Source organism: Mixophyes fleayi, chromosome 4 (assembly GCF_038048845.1).
Source record: "Mixophyes fleayi isolate aMixFle1 chromosome 4, aMixFle1.hap1, whole genome shotgun sequence".
Classification (NCBI taxonomy): domain Eukaryota; kingdom Metazoa; phylum Chordata; class Amphibia; order Anura; family Limnodynastidae; genus Mixophyes; species Mixophyes fleayi.
Window position 1 is genome coordinate 313,949,946 of NC_134405.1, and position 26,902 is coordinate 313,976,847.

At 42.1% G+C, this 26,902-nt stretch overlaps 1 protein-coding gene across 1 annotated transcript in view; it reads right to left on the bottom strand.

Moving 5' to 3' along the window:
• Nucleotides 1–1,970: 1,970 nt before the first annotated feature.
• Nucleotides 1,971–26,902, bottom strand: part of FAT2 (FAT atypical cadherin 2) — a 107,994-nt gene continuing 83,062 nt past the window's right edge. The window contains exons 15-24 of the mRNA XM_075210095.1: nucleotides 26,662–26,876; nucleotides 25,828–25,965; nucleotides 24,310–24,453; nucleotides 24,013–24,210; nucleotides 21,916–22,723; nucleotides 19,136–19,281; nucleotides 7,912–8,317; nucleotides 7,662–7,815; nucleotides 6,341–6,888; nucleotides 1,971–3,403 (exon numbers count right to left, since the gene is read on the bottom strand). Of these exons, the coding sequence (XP_075066196.1) occupies nucleotides 2,940–3,403; nucleotides 6,341–6,888; nucleotides 7,662–7,815; nucleotides 7,912–8,317; nucleotides 19,136–19,281; nucleotides 21,916–22,723; nucleotides 24,013–24,210; nucleotides 24,310–24,453; nucleotides 25,828–25,965; nucleotides 26,662–26,876 (3,221 nt within the window). The 3' untranslated portion in view covers nucleotides 1,971–2,939. The remainder of the gene's footprint in view (nucleotides 3,404–6,340; nucleotides 6,889–7,661; nucleotides 7,816–7,911; nucleotides 8,318–19,135; nucleotides 19,282–21,915; nucleotides 22,724–24,012; nucleotides 24,211–24,309; nucleotides 24,454–25,827; nucleotides 25,966–26,661; nucleotides 26,877–26,902) is intronic.

Sequence of the window (26,902 nt, forward strand, 5' to 3'; positions counted from 1 at the left end):
TTCATTTGTGTGTGTAATAGTGTGGCTGTGTTTCAAATAGTGTGTGTGTGGCAAATAGTGTATGTGGCAAATAGTGTGGCTGTGTGGAAAATAGTGTGTGTGTGTGTGTATGTAGCTAATAGTTTGTCTGTGTGGCCCCATGTTGTTATAGTGTGCATTTGGCCATGTTCAAATTGTGTGCGCGCGTGCAGTATTTTAATATATGTGAGGGAAGGGAGGATCTTAATATAGTGTGGGAGGTAGGCTATTTAATGGTGTAGTGTAGGTGGGGGCTAATTATTTAAGGTGAGGTGAAGGAACCTTTAATTTAATGCTGGGGTGGTTTAGGGCTATCAATTGAATATGGGGCTGATATTGGGGAGGAGGGCTATTTATTAAATGTGAATATGAATTATTTATTGTCAGCATTAAAGTTTAATAAATATAGCCATTTTCCACAACCATCCCTATTTAATTTATTGCTGGGACTGTTTGGAGGGAGGGAAATATGTTTTGAGTAAACGGGTAAATGGGTATACTGTTAATTTAATGTTGGGGCTGGTTGGAGGGAAATAGGTCTACTTATTAAATGTGAATATTATTATTGTGGGGACTGGAGGGAGGCCTAATTATAAAACGTGAGAGCTATAGCTTTAACATCGGGTCTGGTTGAAGTTTTCTAAATCTCATGTACCCATTTTTTTTTTCAAAATAGGGCATCCACTATTCCAGGATCAAGACAAGAATGAACTCAGCTAAAGAAACCAGCTGCTATAAGTGGTGAAAGTGATCAAGACAGGTAGGAGAGAGCAGGACAATCTGCCAACTGTCCTGAATCTGGTGGGGCAGTCCTGAATTTGGGTGACTGTCTACCTTAGTCAGGATTTGGTCCGACTGCAAGGACAGTTGGGAGGTATGTCCCGCTTCACAACATACTGCTTGTGAAGGCAAAGCTGTGTGCTTCTAACAGTAGTGCCTGTGTATTTGTCTAAAATGATAACCATGTTACATAATAGGGGCCCTGATGTCATAAATACCCTGAGCCTTAATCCAGCTCTGGTTAGGGGAAGGGAACTGATAGCTGCTCCCAGTTCCTAGACAGGACACAGACTGCAGAGCAAGCCGAGGAGTTCTAAGTATCACAAGATTTGGTAATCTCATGAGACAAAGCGCTTCCCTGCTCACTCTACAGAAGGTTCCCACCCTGATGGATGTCAGTAGCACCAGAAGCATAGATAAGTACAGTGGGCTGGAGGTGTCATAATGTGCCTGGGGGGATGGCGTGATGTGGCTGGGAGAGAGTGATTAATGTAATGTTTTATTATAATGTATGTATCAATGTCCCATGTTGGCCACACCCACGACACGATGAGGTCACGTACTGTTCTGCAGCACATGTTTTCTTTCCTGCTGGGACTGAGGTGGGCCTGTGTACTTTAAATGCCAGGGCTGATTTTTAGTCCCAGTCCGGCCCTGCATACCGTATACTTGAAGTTTCTTCAGAACTTGAAAAAGCAATAGTGACAACAAAAAGGTGGTTGTTACCAAGCAAAATTATGCCACGTCTTTTTAGTTATACAAGCCTTATACGAGTTTGATTCCGACCAGGGCCCTATCTGTATGGAGTTTGCTCCTGGTACTCCGGTTTCCTCCCAGAGTCCAAACACAGTTTAATTGGCTGCTGTCTAGCATTGATCCTGATGTGTGTGTGTGTGTGTGTGTGTGTGTATGTGTATGTTAGAGAATTTAGACTGCAAGCTCCTATGGGGCAGGGACTGATGTAAATGATTAAACCTTCTCTATACAGCGTTGCACAATATGGTAGTGCTATATGAATAAACAATAATTAATAAATACATAAATAAATAATGGGATGAATAGCTAAATATTTGGCACTAACACATTTAAGAATGAAAGCAAATAATTCGATTTTTGAAAATGAGACAGAGACAAGTAATAGGCAAGGTTATAAATATACATGATGTCAAAAGTATTTATAAAAATTATACTTTATTGCTTTTAAAAATACAGTTATAAACACAAAGAAGAACCTTTATGGAGGGAATAGATGCAATCATTGCCCTCAGGACCTCTAGATAGCAGCACACGATAGTATTCTGTACACGTTGTCTCTTTTCAGTGCCATGTAAATGTTTATAAGTTCCATGCTCTGCTTGGTGGCGGAGGGAGTATAGACTTATAGACTTTGTCAGTAATTAACTGTCCATTGCAAAGACTACTTTTCACTGTAGTGATCTCTTCATTCATTCTACATTCCAAGAGGTTCTATAGAATCTTTGATCTTTACCTGCAGTATCCACTTTTGTACATGTCCAGCATTTCAACCATACCTTTACATACAACCCAGCACGAACCTACATGAAACAAGAATTTAAATGTACCGTTCTATCTCAACTTTTCTAGCCTGGTCTCATACGTCTTAAATAGTTAATAAGCATTATTTTATTGTGATAACGTGTTCTAACCATTGCTAGTGTGAAAAGGTTCTTCAAACGGAAAAGTGTCTCTAGAGTGATATTGGTTTACTTGAAGTCACCTTCAAAGGGCTCAAAACCAAATTGCCAGCCAGAGGTAATACTGTGTGACGTGCAGTTATTTGTGGCCAACAGGACATTCAGATGTGTCATGCTCAGCATGTTTTAGGAGTATCTGAAGTTTGTCCTTTCTTAGATGGAGTTTTCCAGGAAAAAGGATGAGCAATACAGTTCTCTACAGGCTTGTGTAGCATCAGGATGCTGAAACATGAGCAGGTTATCTTTGATGCCAAAGAGAGACCCCATCACTGTTCCAGGTTCTCATTGTTCTTAGAATATTTTTCCAGTGTACCCATAGTATCAGCTCTCCAGAACTCCAATGAGTAACCTCTCTCCTTTCCCTTGCCCGGTGTTCCGAAGACTTTCCATGACACCCACTCATTGTAGCAAGAATATTGTCTGGCTTTAAAACATAACTTCTTCGCAGCTGCCATAGTCACTTCCTGCTTGATCTGGTGCCTGGTAGTTTGAATTGATCAATGGCGGAACGCCACATTCTGCATAGGAGGGCTGTGCCACACTCAGCCGCACATTAAGTCGCCGGAACCCTTCCTCGTCTGGGTAAGACAGACCCTCATTCTGCACCAGTTGTGAGGGATAGTAGCTGATCGCAGTGTACTGGTCTTGGCAGTGGGTGGGCTGCGGGAGGAAATCGTCCAGGTTTCGGTTGCTGTAACAAGGGGGTAGAGGGGCTCTCCTGTTGTTGGACTCTAAAGGAAATGGGAAACCCCCAAATAAGGGCTCTTGTTCTGATCCTCTAGGGAGGGGTGGGACAGGAGGTGCGGATGAGGAAGATTTAGGCTGAGGGTATCTCTGCAGCTCCGCAGGATTAAAGCTGGACGGCCAATATGAGGAGTCTCCTGTATACACTAAAACAAGAAAATAACCTATATTAGAGCAAGTATGAAAAAGCCCTATTAACAGACTTCACTATACATAAAATACATTTACTATTATGAATAAATAATTGGCCTATTACTGGAAAAGCATGTTGGATGTATAAACTATGTTTCATATAATACCACATTTCAAGCAAAACATTTGGTTAATATTTCTATTGGATCTGTTAACTATAATGTTATGACACTCTATTGCTCTGAAACCCTGTACACGTTATATTATGTCCTGATTGGCTACAGGCTGTTAGCATTAGAAGAGAGGGATATAATATAACTTGGGAGCGCTCCTATAAGGAATGTGGCTATCTAAAATGTATATTGGGGTGTTCACCGTACCTCACCAATAAACATCAAAATATACAAAAAAAGATATAACATCAACAGGCGCCTGTTGATGTTATATCTTTTTTTTCGTATATTTTATCATTACAAGACAATAACAAATGGTATAGACAGCACTCACACACCAGTGAAACACTTCTAATATTGTCTTTCCGTGCTTTAAAGACTCATGGTCCTACTAAACGAGGGATGAAAAGCTCTAAGACCAGCAAAAATGCCGGCAATAGAGTTTCCCAGACATTCTCCCAAAGTCTCCCGGACATTTCAGGAGAGCAGGTAACTAAGTAAATAGGACATACAATGATATCTGACACATAATTAAAATGAATAGATCATTCTGAAACGGGATGGTGGCACAGAATTTGGTTGACATTGCTGCCTCGCAGTGTAGGGTCCTTAGGTGTCTGATTTGCGTGGAGTTTGTATGTATCTATCACAGGTGCTTGAGGGCAGATGCAAATACAGTACATGCTGATGATGATGATCAGCACCACTACCTAGTCTCTTCTGATTGGATAATTGCAGATTCACCTCTCCAGCTGACACCATTTGCTTCGTTGCTTGTGCCTATATTACGAGATTTAGTAGACATTTGTGTGATTTCGCTGCTATATGTCGGTCACACCAAAGCAACATGAGCTATATAGCGGTATGTAAATTTTGATTTTCATAATGAATCGTGAATCCTTGTCACGTTATCAAAAGGAATGTTAATAAGTCTTTCTGTTTAGGGCATTTACATTACAATTATGTTTGCCTAGGCTTATGCCAGGACGTCATTTGCTATTTTTGCACTTGGCATAAAACTGACACATATGCCACTAGCGATTCAGAGCCGAGCACATCTTAAGATGATTCCAGCTCAACGTCTGGGCGTAAAATCAAAATTTTTGCGTGCGCCTTTTTAGCGTAAATGATGCTAAATTTGAGTATAAAACACAGCATTAGGCTCATGAGAGCTTCATAGTGTTTCCCCTTTTTATCATATAGGCAACCAATAGGATGGCTGCCTGCAACGATATAGCACAACTTTTCCTTGCCTGAGGAGAAAAAAAAATCCCATATGTCAGTCTACTTGTCACTGAATGTAGCACTGGCACTCAAGCGTGTGCTAATTACAGAATCTTCCACTCCCAGCAATTGCTATCAAAGGTAGAAAAATCACCCCTAACATTCCTAGAGCTTAGAACGAGCAACGGCTGTCAGTCATGAACATGTAAATACACTGCAGTGAATTCCAAGACCTTGCTCTGAGCCAGTGAGAACACGTACAGCCATTGCCACTGTCACTCACATCGGCCAACAGGTGTCAGGAGGAGCTGAAGTCTATTCATAGTATTGTGAACGACAGTATTACTTACTAGAGGTTAGACACCAGCAGCTTACCTAATACTTCTGTCAGTGAGATACATCTAATGTTTTAACATAAGAAAAGCTTTTACTGTATGATGTATTAGTGAATGCATTTGTTTTCTGACCTGGCACATGTAAAAGAATACATTGAACATAGGTCGCATGCTACTTTTACATTTATTTATTATGTTATTTTATGCTATTGGTTATGTAACTGATACAAGTGGGGGTGACTGTATTGCAGCATGAAGTTCACCATGGGAACTTTTTACCTCAAGGACTGTACACAGGACACGAGGTCACCCCCTAAGGTTAGAGGAGAGGAGGTTTCACAGCCAGCAATGGAAGGGGTTCTTTACAGTAAGGGCAGTGAAGATATGGAATTCACTGCCAGGGAAGATTGTGATGGCAGATTCAACTGATATGTTTAACAAAGGGTTAGACAAATTTTTAGCAGAAAAGGGTATCCAGGGTTACGACCGTTAATTAAAATGAAGGATATTAGTGGATCCAGGGAGAAATAGGACTGCAGTATTGGGTCAGGAGGGAATTTTACCAGATTGAAACAGATTGGCAGATCAATTTCAAATATAAGAGAGGGATCACAGGAGATCATAATAGATTGAACTTGACGGACTGGTGTCTTTTTTCAACCTCATCAACTATGTCACTATCTAATTTGACAAAAGACAATAGCATAACTTTTCCACTGAAGTGAAAGGGTGTAGCTGACACATTGTGAGATAAGTTCACCCCAGAAAGTGCACATAAACCTGTATAATTATCTAGCCGTGCTGCAGCAGCAGTTAAGGTTATGTATTTATACTATATCACTACAATAGACATTGTTCTTGTCACATAGGTGGGCAGGGCCTATTCCTCAAGTAGAAAAAGAACCGACAGACACATCAATAAACATTGATAGGTGCTTATTTTGCTGACAAATGATATTTTCAAAATATGAAATAATCTAAACTGATTAACCCTCTAGATCACTGCTACGATTAGAGCTTGAAAATTCTTTCTATAAAAGATATATACTGTATATTCTATTAAATTGATTTGTATCCTATTGAGTAAGTACATAATAATAAAATAGTTGAATTGACTGCAGTTATTACCTACTTTAGTCTGTGGAAATACATTTTGTGATGTGATTTTGTGGGAATTACAAGAACATATGAAACGAGAAGAGATAATACAATTACTTACTTGTCTCTTCACAATCCCAGTTGTTCTTGGCGATGGACTCATTGTCAGAGCTGGATGGAGGTGCTGGAGGTAGGTTGGGTGCCACACTGCAGACAACAGGACCTCGAGTCACCGGTGGTTTGCAGAAAGTAAGTAGCTCCGGGATTGCGTTCCTTCGCGCCTGACCTTCAGCATCTAGCTGATTACGGGCTGCAGGACTGAGAATGTTAAGTTCCATGGATGGTCCTTGGGTACCTACTCCTATGTCTCTGGATATATAGTGCTTTAGGTCCGGGTCCTCCTGTGGAGCTGGTTTGTGGCTTCCAGCTCGTTGGCACATGCGTTTTCTGAAGATGACAAACAGCCCCACTAAGAAGAGGACTGCCAGGATTCCTCCAAGGATCTCTACAATCTCCTGGGCTCCAGAAATAAGGAGTTCTTTCTTATTTTCAGGCATATCAGCGCACAGCTGCCCTCTGTTAACATCACTACAATTACATGTGCTGCTTGGGGTGCAGATATCAGACTGCCCACAAGAACCATCACAGCTCCTCAATGCAACTTGGCATCTGCAAGGAAGTGAAATGTACAGATCTTCACATACAATACTAAAAAAACAAGCATTAAAATTAGGGGCGCACCAAGTATATATACATTGGACTTGACCTTTGTGTGCTTATAGGATCAGGCAGCATTAGGAAAACTGCAACACCATGGAGAATTCCTTCTATTTCTGCTTTAAATCGATATATAGGTAATACATACTGACTTATCTGAGTGCTAAAAACCTTCACTGACTGGGAGCAGCCATCATGATCTCATTCACATTGGTCTGAACTTTGCCGTTTATGTTGAAAGCAAAGAAAACGACATGATGTAAGTGTGATACATTTTGTTTCCACCTGTCATTAGGCAGGACGGGGGTTCTATAATTAACTATACTGTCATTGACGCTTAATGTCTCTTCCCTGCCAGCCCCCCTTTTCATGTTCGAGCTCCCTCTGATGTCCAGTAGAGGGCGGTGGGGTAGAGGCAAAGCTCTGCCCAGTAACTTAATTAATGTGTCAAAGGCTCTCCTGGTCGGAAACTCTGCCAGACAAATGGGATGTTGGGGAGCATTATTGTTTTGTAATAGACTTCTTTGACAATTTAGCTATTTAAATAGTCCACTTCTGACAATTTCCACTTATCTGTGAGTTGTACAATTTAAAAATAGTGAGATACAGAGGTCTCAGAAATGTAACCATCTTCATCCCGCTCTAGATGCAAACACATAATGATTGGTAAAACAAAGAGTCTTACTTAAGTATAAATAGGCCGGACACAAAAGAGACGATCTTACCTATCGCCGTGATATCCCGGAGGACAGCTACAAGTGAACCCATTGGACATTGGTGTGCAGATTCTATCCTGTAGGCATGGAGAGGTGGCACATTGGTCATTACTCACATCACAGTGTGGACCAATAAATGGAGAATGACAGAGACACGAGTACCCTGGAGGAGTAATGATAATGTTTAGTGTTTTGCTTACATGTAAACAGGTGACGACATATAAAGCCTCCGTCTGTCTTATTTTTATCAAGCTCTTACCTCCATTCGGCATCTCCGCACACATACTGCCGCTTGGGCAAGGATCCTGGCTACAGGCTTGGGTGTGTTCACAACACGGCGTTATACCCTTCTGCTGCAGAGATTGTCCTAGGCTTGCCACCACTTGCCCATTAATACTAATGCCATCCATACAGCCTTGAAAACCTTGAACCACACGGTTGGACTCCTGCAGCGCAGCACCGATGACCAGCTGAGATGATTGACCAGAGCAGGGTGGTAGAGGTTGCTCGGCTCCCACTCCGTCCAAATGGAATTTGATGGTGGAACCAGTCACATCCAGCATAATATCATGCAAAGCCCCATCGTTTACCAGTGTCTCCAAAAACAGGTCCTGGGTGGTGATTCCTTGGCACTGATGCTTATAATGCAGGAAGCCATTATTAAGCTATAGTAGGGAAGGAAACAAATCAAGTATGAAGGCAAAATACTACAATATTTTTCATTTCATGTCACTGAACTCTTCCATAGTGCAGACAGACCAGGATAGTACAATTTAACTCTTATTAAAAATCGTTAAAAAAATTGTGTTGGTAACTATATGTCACTTATATATAAACATTAGCAGTTTGTGTATTATGTTAAAGAGAGTAACGTGTACTAAATAGTAGGTGATTAGCACTTCTGCCTCACAGTGATGGGATCATGAGTTAGATTTCCGACCATGGCCTTATCTGTGTGGAGTCTGTATGTTCTCCCCGTGTTTGAGTGGGTTTCCTCTGGGTGCTCCGGACATACCAATAGGTTAATTGGCTGCTATCAAATTGACCCTAGACTGTAAGCTCCAGTGGGGCAGGGATTGATGTGAGTGAGTTCTCTGTACAGCGCTGCGGAATTAGTGGCTCTATATAAATAGCTGCTGCGGTTATATATTATGCATAGGCAGGGCCGGATTAAGGGAATGGAGGCCCCTGGGCTAAGGGGGCCTCGATTCCCCCGTGAGGGCCCCTCCCCGTGATCCAAGCTGCCAGCGACCCCCCCCCCTCCCCGTGATCCGAGCTGCCCGCCCCCGGACCCCCCCCCCCCCCGTGATCTGAGCTGCCCGCGCCCCCGCCCCCCCCTCCCTCCGGCACTTACCTCCTTCTCCGGCGCGCTGTATGCTCTTTACTGAGGAGATCTCATGAGAGTGAGACTCACGAGATCTCCTCAGTAAGGAGACTACAGCGCGCCGGAGAAGGACCGCAGTGAAATCAGGATTCTGATCAGCAGCACTGATTGCGCCGGGGGCCCCCGCCCCTGACCGATCAATACTGCTGCTGAGCACATTCAAGGGCCCCCCTGGATGCCATAGGCCCCTGGGCTGTAGCCCAGTTAGCCCTATGGTTAATCCGGCCCTGTGCATAGGAGTTGATTTACTAACACAGAACATATGTGAATTAACAGAGCAATGAATCAAACAATAGTTTTCTCATTCTCTAACTTGAACTGGTTCTAACAAAGTAATAATTGATTAGATGCCAAGGGTTACTGATTATTTGCTCATTGTTAACATGTAAATCCAATTAAGAGATCCATCCCGGGGGAATTTACATACACGGAGCTGTTAATATACATGTATCCAGATAATCACAGAGGGTATAAATAAGTTGTAGCTTAGTTAAAGCTGGTAAATTTAGCACAACCATGGAGAAAAGTGAAAATTGGGGTCTCAACATAAGACAGTCCTTGGATGGCCTACAGCTGTTTTGCAGATCTGCACAAACTTCTGGGAGAATTTCTCTCTGGTTAAGAGCAGATTAACATCGTAAGTAGCTCTTAAACACGATGCCGTCAAAAGGCATAGAGAAGCAAGTTGCAAAACTTAGTGAGTCTGGTCTAAACATGAAAATGTGCTCCTTTGGGCATGATATTAGAGAGAAACTGGTGCTTAAAGGAGTTGTTTACTAAATTATTAAAAATATCTTGCCTATTTGATAAATAGAGGATCTCTTATGGCTGAAATACAGCACTTAAACATATCAGCTTCTCTGAACCAACAGGGATTAGTGGGTTTGCAGAGAATTGCAACATTGTAGCAACTAAGTTAAAAACTAGCTGAAGTTTTGGCTGCCTGCAAAGTTCTATTCTAGTGAACAGGGAAAGGAGGGGGAAATGAGAGCACAGGCTACTATATTTTCAATTTTTATTCATACATGTCTAAAGTCATAAGCTCACAAGTAGATTAGAAACCTAAAAAAGTAATAAAATAATAATAAATTATTATTATTATTTTAAATTATTTTAAAAAAAACCTATGTTTAATGTCTTCCAGCTACAAATGAAGCACTGCATGTGTCATAGGCAAACTGAGGGGAGGTTTCCTAGTGCCTGGAAACCCCCCTCCAAGCCTGGAGCACTGTATAATTGAGGTGGCTGGACCCTGCCCCTGCTTCCCACGGCTCTGCTTGAAAAGGGAGAGCTGCGTGCACCTAACAGTAGTGCATGCAGCATTGCCCATGTATATTATAGGGATAGGAAGCGTTGGAGAGCAGCCAAGCACTGTCTAAAATTATAGCCACGTCCCCATGCATGCTGGTCACGCCCACTGGTGGCGTGGTGTGGAAACCCCCCCCTCCTGCGTTTGCCCCTGTGTATATAGTATATGTCTGTGTATGTAATAAAACACCCTCTTATATGAAATATAAGGATTTTAGAAGTAAAAGTGGAACCATATGAAAGTATACAGCCTGTGTGGATGTGAGTGGTTTTAAAATACAAGTGTAGTAATTTTTTACAAAAAAATATAAACATTTTTATGAATTTACCTTTGTTGAATTATTTGCTTATTAAGATTTTTAATGAGAGAAGGGGAGCTGTAATCCTATCACACCTCGTCATGTGAGAGGATTGTGTGACAGAACACGAGGAATGTGCTAGTCCTAGCCGCTAGGGCTTCTGGGATCAGTACAGTGTCTGGCTGAGGTAAATAATATGGAGGAATGAAGTAGGGAACTATGTAGAGGTTATTTATGAATCACGGCCCATGTGTACTGTGATTTCCTCAGTTTTGCCCTGCTACCCCCTGGTTGGTCCTAGGGACACGCCTAGTTTCTGCTGGAGGATCACCAAGGGGAACAATTCTGAGGAGGAGCACTGTGCAAAGCGTTACACATCACAAGTCCAACCTCCTTCCAATATAGTACCAACCTTTCCAATAAAATAAACTTTTCTGTTCTGCACCTAAAATGCTACTGGGTTCAGCTTCATGTACAGCTAAATGAATCCTGAGGGTAAGGGAACAGCAGTTTCTGTATTATAGGAAGCGTTTGTGTGGGTGATAAGTTTTACTGCACAACTGGGAATGCGTCTGGAAATAAACGATTCTTAAGTATAACATAAAGGTACAAAATGGGTCCAATTAACAGGAAAGGACGAGAACTTTTTTCTGTCATCTCATAGTTAATGTAAAAAACAGAAGTCTGGGCAACTAATTTTTGGCCCCTGCGCTAAGTAAGGAACTCCCTTAATAATATACCTCTCCAACCGTTTACTTCGTTTCTGTACCTACTGGCTACTCCATACTTTGCCAGGAACACCCTAATTCTGCCCAGCCCCTGCCAATCGCAATCCTCCTAGACAAAGGCTGACATTCTGCAGGGCAGACTTTGTGAAAGGGCACACTGGGCAACTGCCCAGGTGCCCCACAGGCATAGGGAGCCCCATATGCAGGGCCCAGAAGAAAGGTAAAAAAAATAAAAAATCGTATCTGTGTGTGGCAGTGATCTGGCTCCCTCCCTCCTCCCTGCTGAGCTTGCACTGAATGTGATGTCATCACACCCGACAATTTCAGTGAGGAGCACACAGAGAGGAGCCGGGACGGACAAGCAAGGAAGAAAGAAAACAGAAGAGGAGAAAACAGAAAAGAAGAAAACAGAAGAGAAGAAGACAATAGAAAGGTAAGTGAAGTGGAGCAAATAGCAGCATGGAGGGCACAGAGTCTGAAATAGGAGAGGCAGGTGAAGGGGAGCAAAAGCAGTATAAAGGTGGGCACAGTTTGAAATAGGGGAGGCAGAAGGGTAGCAAAAGCAGCATGGAGGGTGCAGTGTGAAACAGGGGAGACAGAAGGGGAGCAAATAGCAGCATGGAGGGCACAGTGTGAAATAGGGAAGACAGAAGGGGAGCAAAAGCAGCATGGAGGGCGCAGTGTGAAATAGGGGAGACAGTAGGGCAGCAAATAGCAGAATGGAGGGCACAGTGTGAAATAGGGGAGACAGAAGGGGAGTAAAAGCAGCATGGAGGGTGCAGTGTGAAATAGGGGAGAGAGAAGAGGAGCAAAAGCAGCATGGAGGGCGCAGTGTGAAATATGAAAGACAGTAGGGCAGCAAATTGCAGCATGGAGGGTGCAGTGTGAAATAAGGGAGCAAAAGAAACATGGAGGGCACAGTGTGAAATAGGGGAGACAGTAGGGCAGCAAATAGCAGAATGGAGGGCACAGTGTGAAATAGGGGAGACAGAAGGGGAGTAAAAGCAGCATGGAGGGCGCAGTGTGAAATAGGGGAGAGAGAAGGGGAGCAAAAGCAGCAAAGAGGGTGCAGTGTGAAATAGGGGCGAGAGAAGGGGAGCAAAAGCAGCATGGAGGGCACAGTGTGAAATAGCGGAGACAAAAGGGAGGAAAAGCAGCATGTTTTTTAATGTTTAAACACTGATTATGTTGCAGTTACCAAATAAATATAAGCTTCATTTTACTGATAATTTACATTTTTGTTCCTGTGAGTGGTTGTGTTGGTAGGGTCCCAGTGCACTGCTTTGCCTGGGGGCCCATAATGCTGTTAAGATGACCCTGCCTTCTACTCCACACCCCCATCTGTTTTAGCGGATATCTAGGCACACCTATGCAATTTGATTCCCACAACACCACCAATGTGCATTTTGTGCTTTGTAAATGCTATACATATGTTTATACCATTCCAGCTTTATATTTGCATTTTTCCACCAGAATACAAAAAAGTTAATAACAATAAATTGCAAATCATCTTGTTATCAATTGTTAGATATATAATATAAAGAGTTCACTTGTTAAAGTATGCAATCATAACATTAAAATCAATTTATCAATGAAAACTATAAATCTCCATAATTCCTTAACATACAAGTCAATCACATGTTCACGTTCAGCGACAAGAAGCACCACAGAAACTATCTATAATGTCATTACTGTGAAACTCATTTTTCATGAGTTACAAATTACAAAATACACCTTTAACCTGTCTTCTGTGAAGCTACAGGACGGAGCTGATTGCACCCACATCAAAATGATCTTGTAGAAGTCTATGTGACTATTTGGCAAAACTTCAAGTACTTTTTGCAAATATAATTATGATTGACATGCTTGAAATAGTCTAAAACTTTTTATAGGAGAGAGATGTTCCCCCCCCCATCTCTGCCCCCCCCCCCCTCCCCACTAACCAGCATTTCCTGTTAAATCATGAAATGTATACTTTTCCTGTACAAAGTGTACTGCAATCCTAGTTAATATGAATACAGGCTGGGACCTGTCAGGATGCCTCTGGGCAAGGATGCCTGCTCACCCATACATCCTTCCTAACCACATCATGAGATATAGATATATATATAGAGATCACTACTACCTAGGGAGAGACACGAAACCTATTCAGTTTCAGCATGAGGAGACTATAGTCACTTGTTAGCCAGCTGACATAAATCTGATTCACACACAGGAAAGCAACATAACTAAAACAAAGTTATTTTAAATCCTTAAAATAGTATAACATTACAGCCAGACATCTGCGGTTCATGTGATACAAATGACACCTTGGCTTAAAGCTGGGAACAATCGCACTATGTCAGTAATTCCTAGCATATTATTGTCAAGTAACATGTCCCATATATATTGAAAGTTATTTACTGACAAAGGACAGATATAAAGTAACCCCAGGCAACCAATTAGCAACTGGCTTTAATCAATTCATGCAAGTTACTCAGTAAAGATGATTTAAGAACAGCAGAATAATGCAGTCTTGCGCTGCCTTTTAGCTTGTGCAACTGCGCCTAATTATCTGCCAATCGCATTTCAAGGAGCATAACCATTTCCCGGTCCTTGCAAATGCCCACATTTCATTATTATTAGAGATGGGCGGGTCCGGTTCTCCGAGAACCGAACCCACCCGAACTTTGGGTATCCGAGTACCGAGCTGAGCAGCTCGGTACTCTCCCGCCAATTCCGAATCCAAATCGAGGCCGAACGTCATTGTGACGTCGTCGGATCTCGGGACTCGGTTCTCGCGATACTTCAACTTTATAAATACACGCCTCCACAGCAATCCATCGCCATTTGACAGAGGGAGAGAGCAGGGTGTAGTCATAGGCTAATTAGAGCAGGGACAGAGAAAGAATACAATATTGTTCTTGCAATTGCTCTAACCAAAATCGCTAGTGCAGAGAGGAGGATAGAGGTTTATTATTTTTTCTTCATATTTGGCACTCCCCAGCGCTTTTGGGTTGTCCCCCATAATTGTGCATTAATATTTCTGGCTGTCAAAAGTCATATCTGTCAGCAGTATCTACTCAATAAATGTTAGCACTCCTCAGTGTTTTTGGGGTGTCCTCTCTAATTGTGCATTAATATTTCTGGCTGTCAAAAGTCATATCTGTCAGCAGTATCTACTCAATAAATGTTAGCACTCCTCAGTGTTTTTGGGGTGTCCTCTCTAATTGTGCATTAATATTTCTGGCTGTCAAAAGTCATATCTGTCAGCAGTATCTACTCAATAATTTTAAGCACTCCTCAGTGTTTTTGGGGTGTCCTCTCTAATTGTGCATTAATATTTCTGGCTGTCAAAAGTCATATCTGTCAGCAGTATCTACTCAATAAATGTTAGCACTCCTCAGTGTTTTTGGGGTGTCCTCTCTAATTGTGCATTAATATTTCTGGCTGTCAAAAGTCATATCTGTCAGCAGTATCTACTCAATAATTTTAAGCACTCCTCAGTGTTTTTGGGGTGTCCTCTCTAATTGTGCATTAATATTTCTGGCTGTCAAAAGTCATATCTGTCAGCAGTATCTACTCAATAAATTTTAGCACTCCTCAGTGTTTTTGGGGTGTCCTCCCTAATTGTGCATTAATATTTCTGGCTGTCAAAAGTCATATCTGTCAGCAGTATCTACTCAATAAATGTTAGCACTCCTCAGTGTTTTTGGGGTGTCCTCTCTAATTGTGCATTAATATTTCTGGCTGTCAAAAGTCATATCTGTCAGCAGTATCTACTCAATAAATGTTAGCACTCCTCAGTGTTTTTGGGGTGTCCTCTCTAATTGTGCATTAATATTTCTGGCTGTCAAAAGTCATATCTGTCAGCAGTATCTACTCAATAATTTTAAGCACTCCTCAGTGTTTTTGGGGTGTCCTCTCTAATTGTGCATTAATATTTCTGGCTGTCAAAAGTCATATCTGTCAGCAGTATCTACTCAATAAATTTTAGCACTCCTCAGTGTTTTTGGGGTGTCCTCCCTAATTGTGCATTAATATTTCTGGCTGTCAAAAGTCATATCTGTCAGCAGTATCTACTCAATAAATGTTAGCACTCCTCAGTGTTTTTGGGGTGTCCTCTCTAATTGTGCATTAATATTTCTGGCTGTCAAAAGTCATATCTGTCAGCAGTATCTACTCAATAAATTTTAGCACTCCTCAGTGTTTTTGGGGTGTCCTCCCTAATTGTGCATTAATATTTCTGGCTGTCAAAAGTCATATCTGTCAGCAGTATCTACGCAATGGATTCAAAGCAGTCCACATATGATCTAAATGAGCAACCAGGTTCTGTCACCAGTCCTGATGTTAGTGTTCCCAGTACGTCATCTGGCCAAGGCGATGTCAAACAACAGAGTGTTTTCAAATTAGTGCAAAAAACAAAAACCAAAAAAAAATTTACTGTATTGAAGCGAAAAAGAAGTGTAACTGAGCAAAAGTTAAGTGACGATAAAAAAAAAATTGCAAGCATGCCATTCTACACACGCAGTGGCAAAGAGAGAATGAGGCCTTCACCTTTGGCTATTAGTGGCAGATCCCAAAAAGTTACCCAGCCTACAATTGGTGCACAACTACTGTTACGCGTCAAAGCCGAGCTGCAAGATAACAGTGAGGCATTACAGGAGAATATTTGCTCTGATTCACAAATGACAACAATCCCTGTGGAGAGTCCATCCAACAGTGGGATGTCTAATCGTGACCATTCTGTTAGTCTACCCATAAAGAAGGGCCCTTTCAGCAGTTCTGCTGATATGTGCCTGAACAGCCCGAGTGTAGCCGGTGATACACCAAGTGAGGATGACACTTTGTCTTTAGAAGAGGATGTGGGGGAGATTTGGGTATCCGACGATGAGGATGCGGTTGATTGTGTAAGTCCTGCAGCAGTGTGGCACCAGTGGGAGCAGTTCTGGCATGTGAGGTTCTGGCACCAATATGCACTTTCCAAACACAAGCAGGGATGACGCAGGGGGCAGACCACAACAGTTTGACATCTGGGCTGGTTTGAAGGATTTGTCAAAAAAATGTGTGACCTTGACCATAATTCCAACCAATCCTACTATTAACATGCAAAGGATGGTGGAGGGCCTATCAGGGATTAAACTGTATTTTTCATAATTTTCACTAATAATGTTTGGGTGTAATATACACCCAAAGACGAGTGCTCAATTGCTAAGAGTCATTGATGGAGAGGAAGACAAGCAGGCTTGTCTGTAGAATTTGCAGGCAAATTGTGCTGCGTTATATAGGTAACACCCAAAGAGAAGAGCTCCATTGCTCCATTGCTAATTGTAATTGCTGAAATAGAAATAATAGGGCTGACAGTCTTGGTCTAAATCTGCAGTTACATTTTATTGTACCATAGCTCACTGCGAAACTGGAGAGGTGGCAGGGTTTAGTGATAATCTTCCTCCAACAATACTAATTCATCCCAATATCCCAATATCATAGAAGTCTGTGTAGTATGATGTAATTGCTGATAATGGCCTTCCAAAGGGAATGACTAGTTGATTTTAGGGCAGAGCTGTCACGGTTTTTGGGCAATTCTTTTACAGCACAGCAAATATCAAAATGTTTAGCGGACTCATCTGCATCACCACTGGGTGTCTTGGGAAAGCAATTTCTTTTACTACAAGCAGTTGCCAGAGAAACTGAAGGAGAAGACGTCCCAACAAGATGTTGATAAGTCTGGGATCCTTGCAAAGAAAATTAAGTATTTCATCTACAATTAAAATATAGTTAGCACATTTACTTTGTTTTATTGCACACTATAATTTTATGTAGCACCTTTTCAAAATCTATTATTAAGGCAATCACTTGACTCAAGCTAACCGTGTCTGCACTTTCTTCACAGGTAACTACTTCGCTGGACTAAAGTATATTCCCCTCAAATGCTAATCTTCTTGCAGCTGCTGTATTCTCCTACATGCTGTTGCAGAAACCACAAATTGACCCTAAATGTTTATGGACACAAACAGCATCTCCTGCATGTCATTTTTCAAAAGTTCTGTAACACCAAGTTGATAGTGTGTGCAAAACAGGAAATGTGATGGAATTCAGCCCCGCTGTAATGCTGGACCAATATTGGGGTCGTAATCAGAAATGACATATCCTCAGGAGACTCCAAGCAGGATTAGCCATCTTTCAATGACATCCCTTAGTTTTTGGAACAGTTTGTCAGCTGTATGCCTCTTAGTGAAGCTGCTGATACACAGAGTAGCCTACTTCTCAAAAATGTGATGTACCTGGGTACATGCTGCTGCTGTCCATGCTGGGGAAGGCGAATGACCAACCCAGTGGGCTTTCACAATCATATAATATTTTGTTTGCCCAGTTACGCTTGTACACATATCTGTGGTTAAGTGTACAGTGGGTAGAATACCATTTTGTCACCCAATAATGACATTTTTAGTAAACTTTCGGTACAGGAGAGAATTAGCTTTTCTAGTAAAATGGTATAGTGATGACATTTGCTAACAGGGACATAACACCTCAATTAAATGTCTTAAACCAACTGTATTAATAGTGAACATTGGACGCAGATCTAACACTAGCATAGTACCCAGGGCGTCTGTGATCCGCTTTGCGACTGGGTGACAGGTTTCATTCTTGCTTCCTCTTGCAGAGGATTGTTTAACTGCCAATTGTTGGGGGGGAAGACTGCAGGTGCTGGGATGTAGATGAGAGAAGGGAGGTAGATTATGCTGGAATGCTTGTTGTTATTTTTTTTTTAACCGAAGTTTCTGATTTTCCCAACAGTTTTCCAATAACTCGCTGAAAAATGACGAAACATGGATGAGGATCCCAGATGGTTAAGGTCCCTACCTCTACTGAGTGTGGCTTTCAAAATGCTACAAATGGATAGACAACTCTTGCCAGGATTCGTGTAAAAATAATTCCACACTTAAGAGTGGATTTTTGGTCTTATGCCCAGGCATGACAATGGCCTTTTTGTTATCACTGGCAAGAACTGCAGCAATTTTTCTTTTCAAGTGTATGAAAATCATATTGTGACATAGGAGGTGTTCAAAATTGAATAAAAAATGACTGGAAATTAGTGTTACTGAGGTTAATAATAATGTAGCTACAAAATAATACCTAAATTATGTTATTTTAGCACCAATAAATGTAATTTTTATAACAAATTGCAAAACAAAACCAAACAAAACCAAAACCAAAACCAAAACACGCAATGGCGGTTTTGCAAAACCAAAACCAAAACCAAAACACAACGGTAATCCAGATCCAAAACCGAATCCAAAACCAAAACACGGGGGTCAGTGACCATCTCTAATTATTATAGAACTAACCATACCTCCCAACTGTCCCGATTTAAGAGGGACAGCCCCGATTTGAAGGCTCTATCCGACTATTCCAATCAAGATAGCTTTGTCCTGCGGGTGAAAAAGTAGGGTAGTATTGTCTGTCGGTGCACACAGCAATGAAGGAGTTTGAAAGGGGAGGGTAGTAGAGACCGGGGCAGCCTAGCGCTTCAAAAGTGTTAGACACGCCCCTGGGTGTGCCTAGCACCCCCATCATGTCCCAATGCCACCATCCCAAATTGTGGGAGGTATGGAATTAACTCCAACCTTATCTGTGTTTGCCTGTCTACCCTTTTTGGTAACGATATGATGGATCTCGACATCTGATTCGCTACCGATAGCTTAATGCCTCTTTACAGTTAATATAACATCCGATCATTTATTACGCATGTTGTCTCTTGATTAGCGCATATTTATATCCTACCTCCAGCAGAGATGAAGAGGATCCATTAACAGACAACAGGACAGACTGGGACTGGCGAGTTTTAAGACGTAGCTGGACTTTCAAGCTCCCAGAAGCCTTGTGGTCGTACTGTAAATAACTGAGTCCATCGAACCTCATGGCGGTGCCTGGCGATACATCAAACAGACAGTTTTAGTTCTTGCACATAAATGTCTCAAAATGTTTAATATGACTGAAACACCTTGGATGAAATATATATGGAAGCTTAGCATGAATAGATGACCAGTCCAAGCAGGCACCTATTTTATCCTTATGTTTATTAAATGAGTGTAGACATAGCCTAAGGGTTGAGTTTCCATAAATGTAGTCCTAACGAGCACATGATCATCATCATCATCACCATCATTTATTTATTTATATAGCGCCACTAATTCCGCAGCGCTGTACAGAGAACTCACTCACATCAGTCCCTGCCACATTGGGGCTTACAGTCTAAATTCCCTAACACACACACACAGACACACACTCAGACATACAGACTAGGGTCAATTTGTTTAGCAGCCAATTAACCTACCAGTATGTTTTTGGAGTGTGGGAGGAAACCGGAGCACCCGGAGGAAACCCACGCAAACACGGAGAGAACATACAAACTCCTCACAGATAAGGTCATGGTTGGTAATTGAACTCATGACCCCAGTGCTGTAAGGCAGATGTGCTAACCACTACGCCACCGTGCTGCCCCCAATTTGTCACGAACACGCTCCCAGCTGCCGTGACTTTTGGGTGTTTGCTGTATGAGGTCACACACGATTTCAGCCCGCAGTCTCTCTCACCTATCACACAGGTTCTAGACCTACGGAATCGCCCCCAAACACAGCGCTCTCACCCCCCCCAGACACTTCAAGGTACAGCCACCACCTATTGGGTACGGGCAATAGGACCCCAATATACTGTCCCACACTGGCAGACAGGCTTCTAGTTCCACAAACTAACAAGACTCACACCAGCACATACAGGGTTAACTCTTCACACCTCCAGACTGTTACACAAATGTACATACAAGCACACACAGCTTGTTAATCAAATGTATCAACAAATCACACACTGGCATTCCAAGGGTTACCCTGGTCGAGCGATCTCTTCTAAAAAGGCTATTGGATTCTTTAGCACAGATAACATGCCGCTATATTTAAGACCCCAATATCACCGCAGCTATGCAGTATCTCCTCAATAACAATAAATACCCACTTTCTATTTTATTTACTAATATGCACCAACATGGCTGATTTTTTATCACCACTTATCTTGGGGATACAATAAAAAGCACCTATTACCGCAATTTCTCAATAAAATATAGTCTGGCAACTGAACGATACTCTGACCCGGAGCGGTCAGGGAATATGCGCATGTTTTCCACGGCTAACCAGATCACACATGACTAACAGCCCAGACTTGGGCTTTCAATAACATAAGGTGGACGGGAAAATAAATACATTCTTAAAATTAAATTCAAAATGTAACCCCTCCCCCCCAACCCACCCCCAAAAAATATTTCAAAGCCTCTGAAGGCTAAATAAATGCTTTATTGAAAGAACAAAGCATTTTTAAGCTTTTGTTATCACTATCTTAAATTGGAGATAACAGATTGTGACAGTATTTTGCATAGGGAAGGTGGCCTCCAGAAAAATCTGGCTAATCTCTGGCGGGGGCTACTGCCGGTGGTGACCCCTTGATGTATAGGCCGAGGCCCCATGACTAGCAAAAAACACCTGTTTTTTGCCAGCCATAGGACTTTTAGCCCGACGATAAATACGCTGCTTATTTCTTAATTGCTTCTAATTTTGTGACCTCTCTTAGCGACAGGCGTAAGTGATTGGCTGTAAATGTGTGGGTCTGGCTATAAATATATTCCTAAGAGATAACAATAATGTAGGTAAGACTAGCTGTTTTCTTATGAGAGTAGTCATAAAAAGATATTACACAGAACTAGTTACTCTTTTATCATCAAATGCCCCTGACAACTGGTACTGGGCATCCCCATATGCAAATATAGAGATTGGATTTACAGAATACATAAGTGAGGATGCCAATCTATTAAGCAGAAATGCCAGCAATGTAAATTAGTAGTAATGGTTTCTGCAGCTGCCCTAGACAACTGCCTAGTTTGCCCTGAACTATCTTAAAACCAATGTTGGGGAGCACAGTGGTCTAGTGGTTAGCACTTCTGCCTCACAGCACTGGGGTCATGAGTTTGATTCCCAACCATGGCCTTATCTGTGTGGAGTTTGCATGTTCTCCCTGTGCTTGTGTGGGTTTCCTCCGGGTGCTCCGGTTTCCTCCCACACTCCAAAAACATACAGGTACGTTAATTGGCTGCTATCAAAATTGACACTAGTCTTTCCCTCTCTGTCTGTTTGTCTCCCTCTCTGTCTGTCTGTGTGAGTGTGTGTCTATATTAGGGAATTTAGACTGTAAGCTCCAATGGGGCAGGGACTGATGTGAATGAGTTCTCTGTACAGCGCTGTGGAATTAGTGGCACTATATAAATTGATGATGATGATATATTAACTTTAACTAATGGAAACTGACTCACCAACAGAAAGTACATTAAGGGGGGATTTGCGGTACTCCAACATCGCAAATTTTCCCACACACCTCTATGGGGTGCTAGGAAAAATTAGCTATGTTGCATCACCGCGGAGTGATCTGACGATCGTTCCAGAGTCACTCCATGGCACATCGCGCAGAACTTAACTCCCCCATAAGGATCTGAAGAAAAACAAACACTAAGACGGACGTACTGTTGCATGTGCAGACTTGTCGGAGAACGTGTTGCGGTGTAATAACGCTGAGGCGGGCAGTGCTGTAAGAAGATAGTACTGATGGGTCCAGCTGTATCTGTTCATGGCAGGTACGAGTTTTGCATTGTTGGCCATGACAGGGCAGGTGAAATATCTTCTCAATATGTAACCCCATGGACTGGTCTAGCTCACGTCTCGCTTCGTTGATTTTTCCAGCTACAGCCTGAGGACTTCCGAGCGAGCTGGGGCCTGTCCCAGCCACCAACACAAGGTCCAGAGATGACGAAATCTCATCTTTTTGGAGACTGGCCACTTGAATTTCTTGTCGGTCTATTGTAAGTAAGTGCCCAAGAAACCTTTGCAAATTACGCCAGTGGTCCCCTATAAAGTCCTCTGGAGATAAGCTCTTGAAACGCAGAACCAACGAATGCTGAAGAGCCTCCTCGTTAAAACGCCAAACATGAACGTGTACGGTGGCTGGGGTGACAAATGTCCCATCACCGACTGTGACATTGAAACTGTAATGATCCCGGTCAAGACTTTGAAGCGCTATGACATTGCCATCTGTAATTCCGACAGAAAAGAGACCTTTTCTCATTTCTTCTTCAGCCAACCTGTACATTAACTTATCATGAAGATCCTGGTCTGTGGCATGGAGCTTCCCCAATACACCGCCTTGGAAGGACGCTTCGCTGGTGGTGATGACGATCTCCAGCGGCAGGACTGTAGGAGGGTGTCTGCTCTGATCAATGACCTGGAGACTGACAAAAGTAGTAGAGGAAAGGTGCGGGGTGCCACTGTCAGATACCTAAACAACAGGAATTAGAAGAAACCATTAGCATTGATTAGTTATAATTTTTTACCAACCTAATTTCATGTTTTATTTAATTGCGATAGATTTTGAATGTTTTTCAACTAAAAAAGTCTAATATTCTGCAGTGACCATTTAATTTGATCTAAAAAATCCCCAGGCTTCATGTAGAAGAGTATAATTGCAGAGGACTATACAGGTCAGTGTTCTATGTATTTTCTGTAATAAAAATGTAAAATTGGGTAGCAGCAATATCATGGGAATGTCACAGAACTATTGACTTCCAATATACATTGCTCGTAAAAGGGTAATACACAGGGAACAACTAACATTACAGCGAGGGCGGCATTCTAAAGAGAGTGGCATATATTCGAGCAATATACATGAAGATAAGAAAGGGTGGGGCTATTAAGATATATGTGATTTATAAATAAAAGTTATACTCCTGTCAACTTATTTGGTAAGGAACGACAATCGATAAATCTAAAATCTTAACAGCTTTGATATGTATGTAAAGGTGATTAAAAGGACACAGATTTGTCTGATAGTTCTGTGGATTTAAGCAGTCCCCAGACATGCATATTTGATAAGCCAGCGTGGTAATTTTTTAACAACTGGTCAGCTCTTATACTGCATGTGTCCAGGGCCGGATTAAAGGAATAGAGGCCCCTGGGCTAAGGGGGCCTCCATTCTCCTGTGAGCCGCCCCCCGCCCCAAGCGCTTACCTCTTTCTGATGTCCTGTCATTGTAGACCTTCCGTGGCACGCTGTAAATAGTGCTTACTGAGGAGATCTCGTGAGAGTCAGACTCACGAGATCTCCTCAGTAAGGAGATTACTGAGCGCCGCGGAAGGACTACAGTGACAGGTTCAGTAGCATTAATCGGGCCGGGAGCGCCCCCACCCTGGAACCGCTCACTAATGCCGCTGGCACTGTCAAGGGCCCCCTGGATGCCCGAGGCCCCTGGGCTGTTGCCCAGTTAGACTTTGCGTTAATCTGGCCCTGCATGTGTCCCCATTGTGCAAGATCAGCATCCGATAGAGGTGACCTTTACTAGTGTGTGAGAGTCATCAGCTGCCCGGAAGTAGTCCTTGTGATCTGATTGCTCTGTGCCAGATGTGTGCTCAAACTGCATGCAGACCCGCAGCATAATGTATGGCAAGCTTAAAATTTTAGCTATTTTTTTCTCCTATTAGGTCGTAACGACCTGTGGCCAAAATTTGATCTTCTTTAACCTTTTCAGAGGCTAGTCTGGTGTTTTGGTTTAGGAATCTGAAATGGAATTACCTGGATCTTCAGGAGATATTTCTCTTTCAAACCCCTGCTAAGGGCAGATGTGGTGGACAGGAGACCATCCGGGTTGACATGGAACATGTTGCCATCGTTTCCTTGTAGAATTCGGAAATTAAAAGGAGGCCCATGTTTGGAGGAATCCTTATCTGTTGCTATAAGTGTCATCACACTAGTTCCAGCAGGAGAACCGTCCTGTTCAGGAGATATAGTATGGATGAGATCTGAGAACATCTGGGACTCTGGGCAAGATGGACAATGAAGTCCCATATTAGCATAAGTAGTCATTCATACCTGTAGCACAAGACTGTAGTTGGACTGTAAAAATACAGGAGGGTTGTCATTCACATCCAGTAACTGCACTTGGACAGTCACCTCACTGAAGAGAGCCGGGATACCACTGTCTGTGGCTCGAACCACGAGGGAATATCTGGCTTTCTGTTAAAGATAACGGACATGGAGATATAAAATATAACATGGACTGTACTTACTAATTAGATGCTTTACAACTGTGGAGCCTTTTCTTACCTTTACTATATTACCTTCCTAAACTAGGTATAGATGCTATGTATCACACAGATTAAAGGTAAACTTAAATAAACCATGTATTTACATTTTAAGGATTTGTTAAATATAAATTTAAAAAAATGAATTTATAACTATATTTTTGTTGCGTGACTTTACTTTGCTTCTACAAAAGTGTTAATAACTATAGCCAAGCCTTGCTCTGCTAGCAGAAAGCCATTGTTATAGTCTTGGTAACATAATGCTCTTTTCGTCCCCCAAAGCTGTCCTGGCATTTATAGTCAAGTCTGCTAATCTTCTCACAATAACAATGTGAGGTTTAGTGGCAGGAATGCAGAGGCGCAGAAAGGGCGGAGGTGGGACACCATGTGACCCTGCTTCCTTTTATGGCACACCGCCTCTTCGTGGTGGCGCACAAACTCAGTCCTAATCATCTATGAGCAAGAAGTTGCAGTAATGGGGCCCCAAATTCCTCTCGCCATCCCTGTGAGTCTGATATAACTGGGAAAGTGGCTGGTCATGGAAAGGTTGGCTTTGTCTGAGGGTAGGCAAAGTGGAGACAGACACAACTGCAGAAATTTGCCCACATCATGTGCACAGAGATTACATTAAGATATATCTTGAATATGCATGCCCCTGTATTGAACATAATTGAGCAAAGAACATTTTGTAGGTTAAAGTGCCTTTAAATATCAAAACACTTGGCTACCATTTCATGGCAGTTGCAAGCAGAAAGTAGCAGTGAGAGAATAATAAAAGTTAACCATGACAAAAGTTTAAAAGCCACACCACCATTCTAACCAATCCTGGATCCTTCTGTCCAAAAGTTTGGACAGATCCTCAAACAAATTATGTCTATTGGAAGGAAGGTCTGTGACAATATTGTTGAACTTACGGAAACAAGCGTAAAGCCAAAGTTTAAGTCTTTGCCTATTTGACATTTAAACTTTACATGTTCCATAGTGTCTATTATACATCCTTGTATCAATAAATCTTGTGCTGGTTCAGAGCATGTAAAATCAAGAAAGATCTCTGCACGGAACTGTATGCTTTATTGTGGCATGGTGTGCTATATACAATCAGCATAGCATGCTAAGAGTAAATTAAGCAGAACTGAAGATATTTCAAAGCCCAAGAATTGCAAAATATTATGAACCAAGTTCTAAAAATAACCTATAGAACAGACACGGACATGCCCTGCAAAAGACTGTGTTATTTATTCCTTTATAAAACGTTCAAGATTAGTGAGACCGGTTCAACCACAATGTGAGTTGGAGAAGACCTCACCTGCTCTCTGTCCAGTCGACTTAGAACCCTCAAGTCTCCCCGCTCAGGGTGTATTGAGAAATGACCAAGAGGGTCCCCTCCAACTATTCGAAAAGTGACCTTGTTGTTTTTTGGTCCATCTAGATCAACAGCAGATACCTACAGGGGGTAATCAAAGAAAAAAATATAATAAGCAGCTTTCCGATGGATAACTGGATTCCAGGTCTAGTTGGGTTGGAAGGGTGCTTTCTTTTAACCATTTGAAACATGGATTTTCCATCTCCGTCAAGACTCAGAAAACAAACGTAGCCCCAAAACATTAATCTCTATTATTCAGAATATAAATATACATGGGATCCATGGAATATTATGTTTCCATAGTTGAATGGGCAGCATGGTGGCTTAGTGGTTAGCACTTCTGCCTCACAGCACTGGGGTCATGAGTTTGATTCCCAACTATGCCCTTATCTGTGTGGAGTTTGTATGTTCTCTGCCTGTTTGCGTGGGTTTCCTCTGGGTGCTCCGGTTTCCTCCCACACTCCAAAAACATACTGGTAGGTTTATTGACTGCCATTAAATTGCCCTTAGTCTCTCTTGGTTTGTGTGCGTGTGTGTGTGTTAGGAGATTTAGATTGTAAGCTCCAATGGGACAGGGACTGATGTGAATGAGTTCTCTGTACAGTGATGTGGAATTAGTGGCGCTATATAAATAAATAGATGATGATGATGATGATAATGAATAGCTGTGGAACCTGGGCAGATGACTTCTGTACCTTACTCTAAAACAATAGCTGCTAACCCCCCTTTCTTCTTCAATAATTAAACTTATTAAGAATTCCCCATCCAATTCCTCACCATCACCACCAGGTCTCCCACCACTGCGTCTTCTCTGATTTCTTCTTCATATTCCTCCTGGCTGAAGATGGGCTTGTGGTCATTTACATCGGTGATGTTGATCACAACAACGGTGACGTCACTCAGGGGAGGAGAGCCCCCCCTGGTGCCTTCTATTGAGAGGTAGTATTGATGCTGTAATTCAAAATCCAGGTTCCCAATCAAATATAATGTGCCTGCAAAATAAATAAATCCAAACTGG